This window comes from Pagrus pagrus (assembly GCF_965226575.1).
Source record: "Pagrus pagrus genome assembly, chromosome: 4".
NCBI classification, from domain to species: Eukaryota; Metazoa; Chordata; class Actinopteri; order Spariformes; family Sparidae; genus Pagrus; species Pagrus pagrus.
In genome coordinates this window covers 13,113,863-13,127,576 of record NC_140188.1, presented here as the reverse complement: position 1 = coordinate 13,127,576, position 13,714 = coordinate 13,113,863, and the positions used below count along the sequence as shown (strand labels likewise).

The window sequence follows — 13,714 nt, the reverse complement described above, 5'->3', positions numbered from 1 at the left end:
TGGGCCCACAAAAAAGCTGTGTTTTGTAACTTTTATTATTTTAAATACAATAAAAATGGATTTGACAACATTCAACAGGTCATAGAAGTCACTCACTCGTGAGGCACTTTGACTTACTCTAACTTATTGCAACTTACACAACCTGAGTGATCAGCAAAACTAAGAAACCTGCAACTAACGCTGCAAATACTGAGCCTGTAAATCTGATTCTGTGGCCGGAGGTGACAGTAAACTTTTGAGGGAATTAGCGCCCTCTGTCGTCTGCTCAGGGTAAAGCAAAAAAATCTCCTGGAAAACATCTTCTTGTTCAAAAGTAAGGAAAAAAGCTCAAGTCAAAAAATAATCCTTAAAGAGGAACTATGTCGTTTTGGAGAATAAATACAAACTCAGAAATATTTATTTTGTCCATAACTGAATAAACAAGCTGTTCTTGTTTCATTTCTGGAAAATGAGGTCTGTTTGAAGCTAGAAAGGTGGCAGGGTCCGCCAAATATAAACATGTAAAACAGTATCAAACTGTGTTGTCCTTTAAAGTCAGTTTGTTTATTCAGTCATGAAAACAAAGAGAGTTTGTTTATTTAGTTTGTTTACGTATTAAAAAACATCAATCAATGAAGATGTTTCTCTCCTGATTAAAATTTCCAGTCAAAAAAAAGAAAAAATCTTTAGTCATTAAACCAAAACCCGTCTTAACACCCAGAACAGTCATTTTAAAAATACATTCAAGGCAAAATAAAGTGCGACGTCTTGTTCGAAAAGGAGACTTTGCAAGCATCCTTTTTTCTTTTTTTAGTGCATAATCATCTCTAGTCACAGAGGGAGTGAAGGACATCATTTCAGTACACTCCTGTGAGCGAGTGATGACAGATGGGTAGAGCAGTGGTCTGGGAGCTGAGAGCAGAGAGGACGAGAAAGACTCAGTGAAGAGGAAAACTAAAGACCGCAGATAAAAGTGGAAGAGAGACTTGTGCTTAATTATACAGTGAAGCAGTAAAACAAACCCTCCTGGCCTTCTTTCCAAAAAAAAAGAGGAAATGTATGCCAGTGTCAAGATTATATAGGCTGGATGTAAAAATAAATGGGTTTCTGTTTGAGTTATGTCTAATCATAAGTGCTGTGTGTGTGCATACCTGTGCGCCCAGCCTGGAGAGGTACCGGTTGCGTAAGCCGAAAGCAGACATGGGTGTTAGTCTAGCGAGATCACCCTCTGTCGGCTTACTGGGTCGCCTTTTAAGCCTGCAGGAATAACAACGTCGCCATCTTTACCATCTCTACAGCAAACACTGACATGAGTGCAGTTATATTGATGTTACCAAGAGGATTAATCGCCCACAGTGACAGTAACTTATTACCACAAACAAAGTTGTACAATAACAAGAGAACGCAGATGCTTTCAAAAACGTGTGTTTAATTAAACGTAATTGTTCCGTTAACAACCTGGTATCAAATGTGATTTGGTTCAACAAACAGAGATTATTTTCAAATGACTTTCCTTCTAATCTCACCTTCTCTGATTGCACATTGGATCTTCTGTAATTTCTCAATCATATCTCTCTTTTTTCACACTTTTGTATCCCACACATTCTTCTCTTTAAAAACCTGCCGCCTACATTACCCACAATGCAACCGAGTGACACCACTGAAGAAAAATGTGTCGGATTACAAGCAGCTTCCTCTGGAGCCACAAAAGGCGTCATCACATATGCAGCAGTTCTCCCCATGACCTGTAAACACACACTAATGTGTTAAAATTGGTGGAGCTGCCCTTTAAGCAGAGACCGCGCTGCCGTCACAACACCACAGTGCGAGTGAGTGACGGGTGAGGAGCGCAGCGCGGCTGTCGCTGGGACACAGTGGTCGTTTTAATGTGCAACTACAACATTTGAACTTCAACGCTATTGACCGTCTTCTTACGTGTGTTGGGCTTTTTTCTTTTAAAGAGTAACTTAACACCAGATATTTACTCAAGTACAGTACTTAAAGGTGCAGTATGCAAGAAAGCCAACAGCAGCTACAGTTTGCGGTTATTCTGTTATATGCCGCCCCCATTTCTTTGGAGTATGAATTAATTACATATTGCACCTTTAAGTACAATTGTGAGGTACTTGTACTTTAGTATTTCCAGTGATGAAATGTAACTAAGTACATTTACTCAAGTACTGTACTTAAGTACAAATTTGAGGTACTTGTACTGAGTATTTTTGTTTTTCTGCTACTTTATACTTTCACTCCACTACATTTTAGAGGCGATTTTAATTTAAAGACTTTAGTTACAAGTTACTTTACAGATTACATGCTGCATCAGAGCCAAATGATTTACTGATGCCAATAATTAAGAGAAATGCTGAATACAGAATCTGATAAGCGGTTATAGTATATATCCATTAATGTAAATATATGGACAATTTACTTTTACCAGTACCTTTAAGTACATTAAATATCAGACTTTTACTCAAGCACTATTCATATGAGTGACTTCCACTTTCACCAAAGTAATATTTTAACATGATATCCGGTGGTGATGTCAGTAAGAGGTTAACCCATAGGAGGAAAAAAAGACAATGTTCAGCTTGTGTTAAGTTACTCTTAAGGTTTCGATGAGTTATTTGCCCAGCTGAGGTAGTGAATGTTTATCATCCACAGTCTGCCGCCCCGATAACAACACAGGGAGACAAATCTCTTTCCACATTAGCGGAATGGTGCGAGTTAAACAGAGTGCATTAATACTTTGCCTCACCGTTCAGATGAAGCAAGCAACAATTTGGGGCAGTGCTCACCACAAGTTAATTACCTGAGTTTGATAAACGAGCAAAACAGTCTAGAAAACATATTTTAAAATGTGGAACTGATTCTTTAAAAGGTCACATTAATAAAACAGTTTGTATGAAGCTGATATTGTGAATATCATTACACGGGTACAGTGTGCCGCTCTCCGTCTCATCTTTCATATCTTTATAGTAATGTTCCATTTGATTATTCAACAGAAAATTAATTTTTATGAACTTCCAAACCCGGCGAGGAGCGCATAAAAGAATTAAGAAATAAAAGAATTGACCGATAATGATTTAAACAATAAAGAGCTATGCTCTTTTTGAGATTATCCCCCATAAAAGGTCAATGACGCATAAAATTAAAATTGAGCATGAACTCGCTCTGCCTAAGGAAGATTTTGGTTGGCAATTATTGTGAATGCTGACGGATGATATGTACATAAATGAACTGCTGAGTGCTCCGCGATAAGGCCAGTAAAAGAGTCCTGCTGAAAACAATTTGTAAAAAGGAACATAAAAACGTCCACAAGGTTACTTCTATATACATATAAAACAATTGAATTAATATAGGACTCCTACATTGTGAGCTCCAATAACATGTCATAAAATCAAGCACTATTTATCAGAGATATAGGCAGCTGTGTCTCATCTTCTGCTCAACATTTAAAATGATTAAAACACCCTCCAAGCATCCTAACGATCTTCAGTAACTCACAAAAGTTGATGCCCAAGTTTGACATGCACACACACACACACACACACACACACACACACACACACACACACACACACACACACACACACACACACACACACACACACACACACACACACACACACACACACACACACACACACACACACACACACACACACACACACACACACACACACACACACAGAGTGGATATTGGAGGAGATGAAGTCAGTGCGTCAAGTCTGAGACGTGTCAATTGTCCAGAAAGGGACGTAGTAAGCTATCAACACAGGGTTTTGTCAATAGCGGGTCCAGACAGTCAGTTCTGGTGGGAAGAGCCACAGATGACAGCACTGGGCGGAGTCAGTAGCGCAGTCCCGCCCCATGGCAGTTGAGTGACAGCTCTGAGGTGGACAGTGCAGCCTGCTGGCTCCGAAGCCCAGGACCATGTGTGTTCCCTCATCATCATCATCATCATCTGGAAAATATCAGTTACAGCACAGACCAGAGAGTATTAGTCTGTATGTCCACACAGCACAAACTATACACAACACAGAGCATGTTGTGTATGGAGATTACACAGATTAGATACAAGAATCAGAGACAGAGAGAAAGACACACAGCTGTAACCTCAGTGCTTATTGACAACACTTGCGTGCCAAGAATGAGAACAGAAAGTAGTGTTACCCAGCGCTGATGTGCTTGTGTGGTTTGGATCTTTGTTTCAACACAAAATAAACCAACCACAAGTGGTGAACTATAGACGTGACGTTCAGTATGTACCAAGGTCTCTGCAGGATTCAACAAGTTCATTTAAGACCCTCTCTTCTATTTCATGTAAAACAACCCCTAATCTACTGTGCAGTGGGTGCTTACCAGAGCTGCAGGAGCTGACGTCGTTAGTGCAGAGTGGGTCACTCTGGGGATGGACTTTAGTGATGCTCCCCATGTGAATAAAGAACTGCATTGGGTGATGGCAGACTTTTGATTGTGTTTTTTTATGGCAGCTTTGTGTTTTTCTTACCCCCCAATGCTACTCTAGTGCCTTTACACCCAATGTTCATAATTTAAGTGCTTCAGCTGCAAATTCATTATTTTCAACAAGCTTCAAAGCACTAAATGTTCCACACAGCCCCTATAAAAGGTAGAAAAGTCTGATTATTTGCTTTTTAAGGCCCTACAGAAACCCTTTTTGTCATATTTATGGCAGATGTGTCTGGTTGGGTCAACTGCTAAAGCTCATTAAAAAATGTTTTGCATGCGCATAAGCCAAGTTCAAACCTGTAGTTTGGACAGTTTCCACTCACAGGTACAGACAGATAACTGACACGCTGTACCTTATTGCCAGCAGGCCACCAGCAGTTTTGCTGAAACAACCACTCAAGAAAAAAGTAAAAGCCCAATCAGACAACATATTGATGACAACAAGGCTCATGACCTCCTTTGCACTCCTGATCCTTGTTGACCATAAAAACTAAGAGCTGTACATACACAGTAAAATGAAGCATGATTCTGCGACTCTGCGTGCGAGTCATGTGGTCGATGCAGAATATGGGCTCAAAGAACAAATCCATAAAAACATCACCTGAGAGTCTCTTAATGAGGAAAACATGAACTGTAACTACTCACATAAAAAATCATGCATAATCTGTTCAATCGTTCATTTTATCTCCCCGGACACTCTACAATGAAATGGAATAGTAAATACGCCAGTTTCGGTATTTAGATGAAATTGACTGCGTCAGGGTCGGCTAAGGACAGCAGAGGCTCTTACGAGTGCTCCAATCCCATTTTGCCTGTGCCACTTGATTATATGAGTGGGTCTGCCATTATGTTTCTGAGATGCTTGTCTAATTGTTGGGTAAGTGGGCGGAAAACCAGTGATGGAGGGTGAAGAAGGGTCAAAGCTACTCACTCTGCGTCTGAAGTGGCTTCTTTCTGGAGTTTGGCTCTGGCTGAGGCTGACCGGTTCAAATCTCCTCCTGGAGCAAGAAAGAGAAGGGAGAAGCGAGTGGCGGTAAGAAGAGGGGTGTGCCGAGATGTCACATGACAAGAGGAAAGAAAACAGAGACAATATGAAGAGGGGACAGCAGAGAGGGGGGAGAGAAGGCTGCAGTCCTCTCTTACCTTTAAGATAATCCACAAAGTAGAGCGACACCACGGCCATTAGCGCAACTGCAAGAAAGAAAAACAATGTGGAGAATCAAATACAGTCACTCAAAAGTGTCTGACATGAGTTGGAAAGTAAACAGACAGACATAAAATACTGACAGCAGATGCAGGTGCAGAAAAACACTTCCAAAAACAGGTATCCTCTGACGTCCAGGATGGCTCCTGCAGCCATGGCGATGAGAGCAAGTCCCAGGTTCTGGATCGACTGCATGCTGATGGACGGAAGCAGAAGATTAAGCATCATCAATAATTAACACTGATTCCTGTCTGTGTGTGTTTTAACTGTGGTTATGTGTGTAACATTCTCGTTGGGAGGTACATACAAGCCGTAGGCCGTCCCCAGCTGATGCTCCGGTACCACAAAGGCCACCATGGGCCACAGTGCACAGGCCAGTAAGGAGTAGGAGACACCCAGCAGGGACTGGAAAACAAGCGAGGACACACACGCTGTCATTACTTTATATTCCAGGAATATCTCCACAGGATTCCTGCTTATGATGTACCACCGTTAGTAAATAAAATTATGTGAGATTACATTTACTATTCTGTACATTAAGTTATGTTGCTACAGAAAACTGTTTGTTCAGCTTCATATTCAGCTCCTACAGCTATCCAGTGGGAGTTGAATAGTTTTACATTAAACAGCAACACAATTAGTGTTTTAATTTCTTTATAGGCAAACACCAACTTAGCTGGATGTAATTAAAACAAATGAGGTGCCTGCAAAGCAAATCAGTGGGTTTGCGACAAGTAGGACAAAAACACTCACTGATTACACTAACATTGATTTCCTTCGTTCAGTTCATCAATGTACAAAATAAACATCGTGTCAGGTGCGTTACCATCGGGATCCATGGGTTCCAGAAGGTGAAGGCCAGCATCATGTGAGCGGTGAGAGTGGCCACCACGGCTATTATCACCCAAACCACATTCCTCCCCGTCCTATCAACCATAAAGCCCAGAACTGGAGATGCAGGGGCTGAGATGATGTAGACAATGCTTGGGAAGATAGAAAGTGGCATGAAGGGTGAACACTAAGGACATAGCTACATATTTTAAAAGGACAATTTCACAACTACTTCTCAAAACTGTTATTAGGACTGAGACCTCATTCAGACCAAACCAGGAGTTGCAATGAAATGCTAATCCTGATGATTCAGTGGCCCGTTACACGTGATCTGAGTTACCTGTTGACAGCTCTGGCTTCAGCTGGGGAGAAGTTGTACTTTTCGATGAAGAACACCCTGTAAATATAAAAAGACAGGAGCTCAGGCTCACAGTGCTGCTCAGCCTTCACACTGATGTCACCACCAGAGGAGGAGAAATGGAGCCGACTCCTGCTGCAGGTGGCTCTCGCTCCTCCATATATTGTTTTCTGACCCATTTGCATAACAACTATTTGCTCTGTAAGCAGTGACCCTCTGTGGAAACACCGTGTCAGTTGCTAAGTGATTCGACAGTGCCTTTCAGTGGAGGAAATGCAGGTTGTGATGGCTTCAATTGGTTTCCTTCTGCGCTAACCTATTTGTCAAACCTCTTTCTATTCCTAACTCCCTCTCCCTCCCTTTGTGGTTCGTGGACAACACAGCATTGTGAGGTTGTTGCACTGTTGAATCTGAATCAGACACAGGCATTGTACCAATTTAGTGGAGCTTATTTATTTAATTCATAACACACAATTTAACCATAATGCCGCCTTGAAGTGAATTATATTTTTCATTTACTCAGAGACAAGAATCGACCGAGATATTTTAATCAAGCACGAAACCCGATCGGCAAACAAAGCCCCCGTTTCCAGAATTATTATGTGGTCATAGCGCCTTTTTTCTGTTGGTGCAAAGGTTTGTAGAAAAACCTGAATCATTTGTGGCACAAAGGATAAGTCTGGTGATCCCTTTTCACTCCTTCATCACATGAAAAGATTAAACTAACAACAAATACTGTCTGTGTATCCAAAGCCTGAAGTGTCTTATTATCCAGCGCCGGACTTCTACCGTTGTCCAAAAACTATGAAAAAACACACATTAGGGAGCTGCACTCTAACTCAGGCTGACGTTCTCCTTCATTACAGTGAACATGGGCATTGTTTGTTTGGAGTCAATAATACGCGGTCTTGCTGCCATGTACAGTAACTCTCTAGAGGTGGTAATCCACAGCTGAACATAGTGGACACTTCTGTTTGAGCTGTGTTTGCTGTAAATACATGGACGGCTGTTCAAGGGAACTACTAAGCCTTTTTTAAGAAATGAAACTATAAACATGTACACAGACAGGGTGTGGAAGCATCGGTGGTTGTGGTTTTATGGTTGGATTTGTTGATATTACAAAAATACACTCTGTGGCCTCTTTATTAGATACACCTGAGCGGTCTTATGTAATCCAATACAACAGTCCTGTCGTAACATCGGTCTCTACGAAGGTCATGTTTCATTTCCAACAATTAAATCTTTGTGTCCTCCCCGTGAACACACATGGTGCATGCCAGTGTGTAAATGGGTCGCCAAAAAAACATCATGGTCTTCATAAAAGTAGACTTTATGGCAGAACTGTTGCATTGGGTTGCATTATATTGTGCATGTGTGCTGAATAAAGTGATCACTGAATGTATGATACAATATAACAACATCAACTGCTGGCCAAGTATAAGCGCAAAAGTATAGTTCGAATAAATTAAATTGAAAAATCAATATGATGGATTAGGATGAGTGTGTGTGTGTATAAGAGGGCACTGATGCAGTACTCACTGTCCCAGTCCAATAAAGGGGAAAATGGCGACGTAGTATCCCACACAAATGATGAAGATGAGCCACAGAGTGAAGGGGAAGTCTTTCACGTCCGTCAGCTTGATCACTTCGCCTAAAAGGGAAGATCAGCGAAACAAGCAGGTCAGCTGGAGAGCATTATTTGCAGGGTCCCTACATCTTTTCCAAAGTCAAATTCAAGCACTTTAAGTGTTTTTAGGGCGCATTTTCAAGCTTTTCTTGAAATTTATAAACATATATAGTGATAAAAAAGTATTATTTCACATCACATTTAATCAGATGCTACTGTTCTATAAACAAATTTAAAAAACGTAATGCAGTTGCATTTTCAAGGATTTCCAGCACCTGTACAAAGCCTGAACAACCGTAAAAAGGAGCAACGGCCTCTCTGAGAACAGAGGACACACTACACTAGAGAAAGCGCTGAGGTCAATGAACTATCCAGCCAGAATGTCAATTTTAGGTAGATAACACCAAGTCTGTCGTGGTCCGCACAGGCTGTGAAAGTAACTCCAGCAGTTATTAACCGGTGAGGCGAAAGAGGAAAAACAAACAGATAACAGCAAAGACTTTATCTTGTTATCAGCACCTGTTTTTCCTTCTTCTTTGTGGAGGATTTTCTCTGCTCTTTTGTCAAGGAACCCCAACACCAAGGCACAGACCAGTGAAAACACGCAGGTTACAGAAGCTTAGGACACAGAAAAGATTATTACTACAACTGCTGATAGTTTCTACTGTTCACATGAATTTATCTCAGACTAAAGTGGCAATGGATACAAACTAGAAGAGAAAACACACAAGTGAAAGCACTTTTAGAACGTGTACTCAGTAACTGGAGACAATTATTAAGAACTGACACTTCTTCGAACACATGTGACTCATTTGTAGCAGCCAGCAGCACTTTTAGTTCTCCTTACCACTTCTCCCTTCTGTCTGCTGGCTGCGACATCTGAGATCATTAGTTACACAGATAAGATATAGCATTACTACAGACGCAGCACATGTAACCCGAGTCCTGATGATTCAAACTCGTCAAATAGTATCTACCTATCATGAGCGATACTCCGAGTGTAGTGTGTCCAGGAGAGCCGACGCTGTCTGCCACTTTGCCGTACACCCAGCCCATGATGTTCATGTTCACTGTGCTGCCCTTGAGACGAGTGAAGAGGAGGATCAATGCATTAATTCACTGTGTCGATGACATGTATTCTGTACAGTTGGTTCATTCACTGTGGTAACAGTTCAGAAATGCGTGTGTGTAGTGTAACTCCATGATCTGTTGGTGGTGTCCTCACCAGTCGAGCCATGCTCAGCTGAAGGCCAAACACCAGATTTAGCTCCTTTCCTTTGAACCAGTTGACTGCATATGTGTTCTGGGCCACAGCCAAGGACTCGCCTCCGATACTGCCCAGGAAAAGGAAAACAGGGAGAGGGAGTGTGTAAGTTAAGGAACAGTACAATAACAACAACAAATGTTGTTTTTTTGGACACATTAGGCGGAGAAACAGACAATTAACAGGGCTTTAAAGGGGACATATGATGCTTTTTTGTTTTTTTCCCTTTCCATCAGTGTTTTATAAACTGTACGTACTTATGCATGTAAAAGGTCTTGAAAGTTAAAAAGCCCAAAGTCCGTGGCCAACAGGAGCTCCTCTCTCCCACAGAAAACACTGCTCCTGAAACGCCTCGTCCGTAGTCCTGCCTTTAAGTCTGTGACGTTGTGACATCACACTACGGCGCCATGTCACACATTTGCATTATTTAGCCTATATTCACAGTGAAGCTAACTGGAAGCTGAAAACAGGACAAGGCTGGCCAGGGACACGGTGAGTGGGGCTGGGTCAGGCATGTGTGAGCTGACCAATCAGAGCAGACCTGGGCATTCAGGAGGGGGGGCACTGGTGCAGAGACACCATTCACACGATTACAAGACACTGAACCATCAACATGATTTAGAAACTGTTATTTTAAGGTAAACATTTTTACATAATGTTGCTTTAGTTTCTCACCCAAACACGAACCGTCCAACTTCACACAGCCAGAAACGATTAAACAAAGCTCCGGTAGCAAATATTACCTTGGCAGAGAGGAAAAGTTCAAACATAACAAAAAAAGAAAGGGTTACTACATCGGCACCAATTTTCTCTACCTATTGATTCCTACTATCTAGATTTCAAAGTCAACCTACCTGCCCAACGCAGACAAAGAGGGAAAAGATAATGGTTCCCAGCCTGAAAAACAAAAAGAAAAATGAAACATGACCCTGACCTAGATGATGAGCACAAAAGCTACTCCACACTTTCACTTTCACCTGTGCTGAACATAAACACACACTGATCTGTGATTGTACCTGATGCCAAACACCCGGTCTAACAGGAATCCTCCGAAGAAGCAGAGGACCACGTTGGGCCAGGAGTACCAGGCGTACAGCTGCATGAACTTTGCAGTGTTCAGGTCCAGATCCTGGTGCAGTCGGGGAGGAAATCACATCAGGTTCTGAGCTGAAACCCAGGCTGTATGATCTCTAATGGCTGCACATATGAGTAGTTTAATTTGACTGTTCTGGTTGGATTACTATGCAAATTTCTCTTTATGCACAGATGCTTCCCTAATCTGTCTTCTACGTAAAAAATACATGACTAACGGGACCGTGTGAGTGTGAATTGTTGCATTTCTGGTGCTTTCACAGAGGATGAATTACCTGGATGACTTCAGTCTGAAGTGCAGCCGGGTTGTCATAACAGAAGTAGCTTCCTGGAACAAATTAACACAGCACATACATGATGACACCGCATTCATTCAACGTTACGGGCCACAATGTGGGCTTTCTATCAGCTAAGAGTAACTTAAGCAACTTGAATCTTCACAACAACCAGTCAGGGTGTCGACAGGGAAGTTATGGCTCGCCTCCACTCACCGAATCCCAAGAAGCACATGAACATCAGGACGACCACTCGGTGCAGGAGGTGGCTGGGGTCGCAGATGGGCGACAGCGGTCTGCCGGGTCCGCTGGCCGTGTGTCTGCCGCCGGACGGCCCCTCGTCCTCGTCTCCCAGCAGGCTGCGCCGCTCCTCGTAGTCCGCCATGTTCGTTTGTTTGGGATGTGCGGGACAAAAGTTGACGGCAGCGGAGTGGAGGAGGACGCAGGCGGATCACATGACCCGGCTGGGACGTCACGTGGCTTGTAGCAGCAGCAGCCAGTGTTCCCATCCGGTTGTGTTTATGTCGGCGCGCGTGCCCGTGAATCTCAAGCAGCTCGCGAGAGCGCGCCAGAAAACCTCGTTGTGAGTAAAAGTGACGGTTAAAGGGAAATTGCTTCACACATGGGCGCAGGGTGTGTTGGTTCTGAAACAAGGCATTTTAACAACCATCGATTGATTTAGCACGTGCCGAATTTACAAGAAGGCCCGAATGGGTAAGAATTTGTCAAAGTCAGCATTTCAAAAAGTTTAGAAAGTTTTTTCTAACTCAACATCTTACAAAATTGAGTGAATTTGAAATGGAATCTGGGGAGTTTCTCTCCGTCTTCATCCCCGGGCTGCTGTTGACTGTGTAATTGCATTTACGTCATTACATATGCCTTCACGTGTAGTGGTGAGAAACAGTCTCACTGCATTTATCATAAAAAAGAGTTTTAAAAAAGGTCATCTTGTAATTTGAAAGGAGATTATATATTGTATTCTGAGAAATACGAGGTAATAATTTATTTTTTAATTAAACAGATTCCAGTGATTTGTTTGGACTTTTGTGAACTTAATATTAATATTTAAATATTACTTTTGGCACAGAGAGAAAATGATATTTACTCATTGAACACTACCTTTGTTGCTCCGGAGGGAGCTGCAGGCAATTGAATAAATTGCCTTAAGTGATGTCACTTGAGTCAGTGTCGGTTGGGGCTAAAGATTACGATGTAAAAATGGGTGAAAATTTTAAGAAAGGGCACCAGCGCAAAAGAAAGTCATGATGCATTTATGGTGAAACAGTTTCAAACCCTGGTTAAAATTAAAGTATTGTTAAGTGACTCAGTATAACTACTACACCCTCCTACACTTAATAAATAAATAATGTTTTAACCATTCAGAGACGTGTAGAAGCCACCTAATTTTCAATTATTTTCATTATTTTCATTTATTTATGTATTGCATGAGTCAATGAAATTTCTGAGCTACGTGTCCTCCAGTTTTGGAGCTTTTTTGCCCCCCTAGCGCCCAAAATTGATTCGGCTTGAGGGCTTTTCTCTCTATCAGCGTCAAAGTTGAGGCCACCTTTGTTCTTCTGTTTTGGTGAGTTCTATGGTGATCTAAAATGTACTCACTCCTCTTAAACTTTTTTCCAAATGTTTAAGAGGAGTGAGACACACGTTTCAGTGTCTTGTATCCGTTACTCAAAGTTTGAACAATGTGTCACAATGACATGTTTGACCCAAAGCTTAAGTCTAAGCTCTAATAAGCTGCCTAAAAGCCATTTCCCTGGGGCGTCATGACATGAAACTGCTTATAAACCTCTTCTGATTGGCATTTCTGACATGCAGACTTGACAGGTTTCTCTGACAGGCAAGCTGTATCACCATGTTTCATTAGGTCGTCCACATGCATCTAGTTATATGAAACTGTCAGCTCACACCTCTACCTGCTTCTTATTTATCTACCTCTTCTCTGAACTTGTGTCCGTGCATACTGCTAGGCAACACTATCTCCGGGGTTTATTTAATTTCCATGAATGTCATTTAGAATTTCTCATAATTCACTACTGCAGGGTCATCTGTCAGAGGATTTAATCTGAGGGTGACAAACGGTCCTTCCCCCGGCTGCAGCCGCCGCTCCGACCGCTCTGTAGCTCATTAATTTCCTGCCCAAATATCAGCCTCTGTCGTAGCCAACAGAGGGTGGGATGGAGGAAGATCATTTTTCATTATTACATTAATCAAAGCCACATGCAGACACGATTGTAAATCAGGTGGGAGGTGACATTAATCCTGCAGAACCGGTTTGTGAATATCCTGAAACCCGTCTTCGGGGTGTTGCAGTGTTTAAAAAAGTCAATTTATTCCAGTTCTCTATTTTTTTCCTGCTCTTGTTCAATTCAAAAATTAATGACGCAATGACACTACTGCAGTATTGTGAAAGGCAATGCTGTACGCCCTACTTGCAAATGCTTACCACCTTGGGTGTTGTTTTATTTGGTTTACATACTGTACATAGAATCACCTAATCTCCACTAGAGTGATATGAGTCTGCAGTTTCTGTTGGCCTCTTGCGCAATCATTATCAAAAGTGCCTCAGAGATTTGTCAACACTAGTGATAAATGA

General features: G+C 41.9%; 1 protein-coding gene across 2 annotated transcripts; it reads right to left on the bottom strand.

Annotated features, from left to right (window-relative positions):
* Positions 1 to 429: 429 nt before the first annotated feature.
* mfsd1 (major facilitator superfamily domain containing 1) lies at positions 430 to 11,587 on the bottom strand. 2 transcript variants are annotated; one of them, XM_084351980.1, is made up of 17 exons: positions 11,320 to 11,587; positions 11,104 to 11,156; positions 10,753 to 10,865; positions 10,591 to 10,633; positions 10,412 to 10,479; positions 9,698 to 9,806; positions 9,450 to 9,552; positions 8,992 to 9,090; positions 8,385 to 8,496; positions 6,828 to 6,884; positions 6,483 to 6,639; positions 5,964 to 6,061; positions 5,740 to 5,852; positions 5,596 to 5,643; positions 5,384 to 5,450; positions 1,131 to 1,236; positions 430 to 891 (listed from the first exon to the last, which is right to left on the bottom strand). In XM_084351980.1, exons 1-17 carry the CDS (start codon positions 11,486 to 11,488, stop codon positions 832 to 834), a joined length of 1,575 nt encoding a protein of 524 aa, XP_084208106.1. In that variant the 5' UTR covers positions 11,489 to 11,587; the 3' UTR covers positions 430 to 831. The 2 variants fall into 2 exon arrangements, with proteins under 2 accessions (XP_084208106.1, XP_084208107.1); XM_084351981.1 differs by lacking the exons at positions 430 to 891; positions 1,131 to 1,236 and adding an exon at positions 3,602 to 3,946.
* Between the last annotated feature and the right edge of the window lie 2,127 nt (positions 11,588 to 13,714).

What these genes read in the sequence shown, in the direction of transcription:
- mfsd1 (XM_084351980.1), bottom strand. Translation starts at nt 11,488, where the DNA reads ATGGCGGACTACGAGGAGCGGCGCAGCCTGCTGGGAGACGAGGACGAG. An exon ending in GTTGGACGGTTCGTGTTTGG is followed by an intron (nt 9,807 to 10,411) that starts GTGAGAAACTAA and finishes TTTCCTGGGCAG; the next exon opens with TATCGGAGGCGAGTCCTTGG. An exon ending in CGGAGTATCGCTCATGATAG is followed by an intron (nt 9,091 to 9,449) that starts GTAGATACTATT and finishes CTGTGTCCTAAG; the next exon opens with CTTCTGTAACCTGCGTGTTT.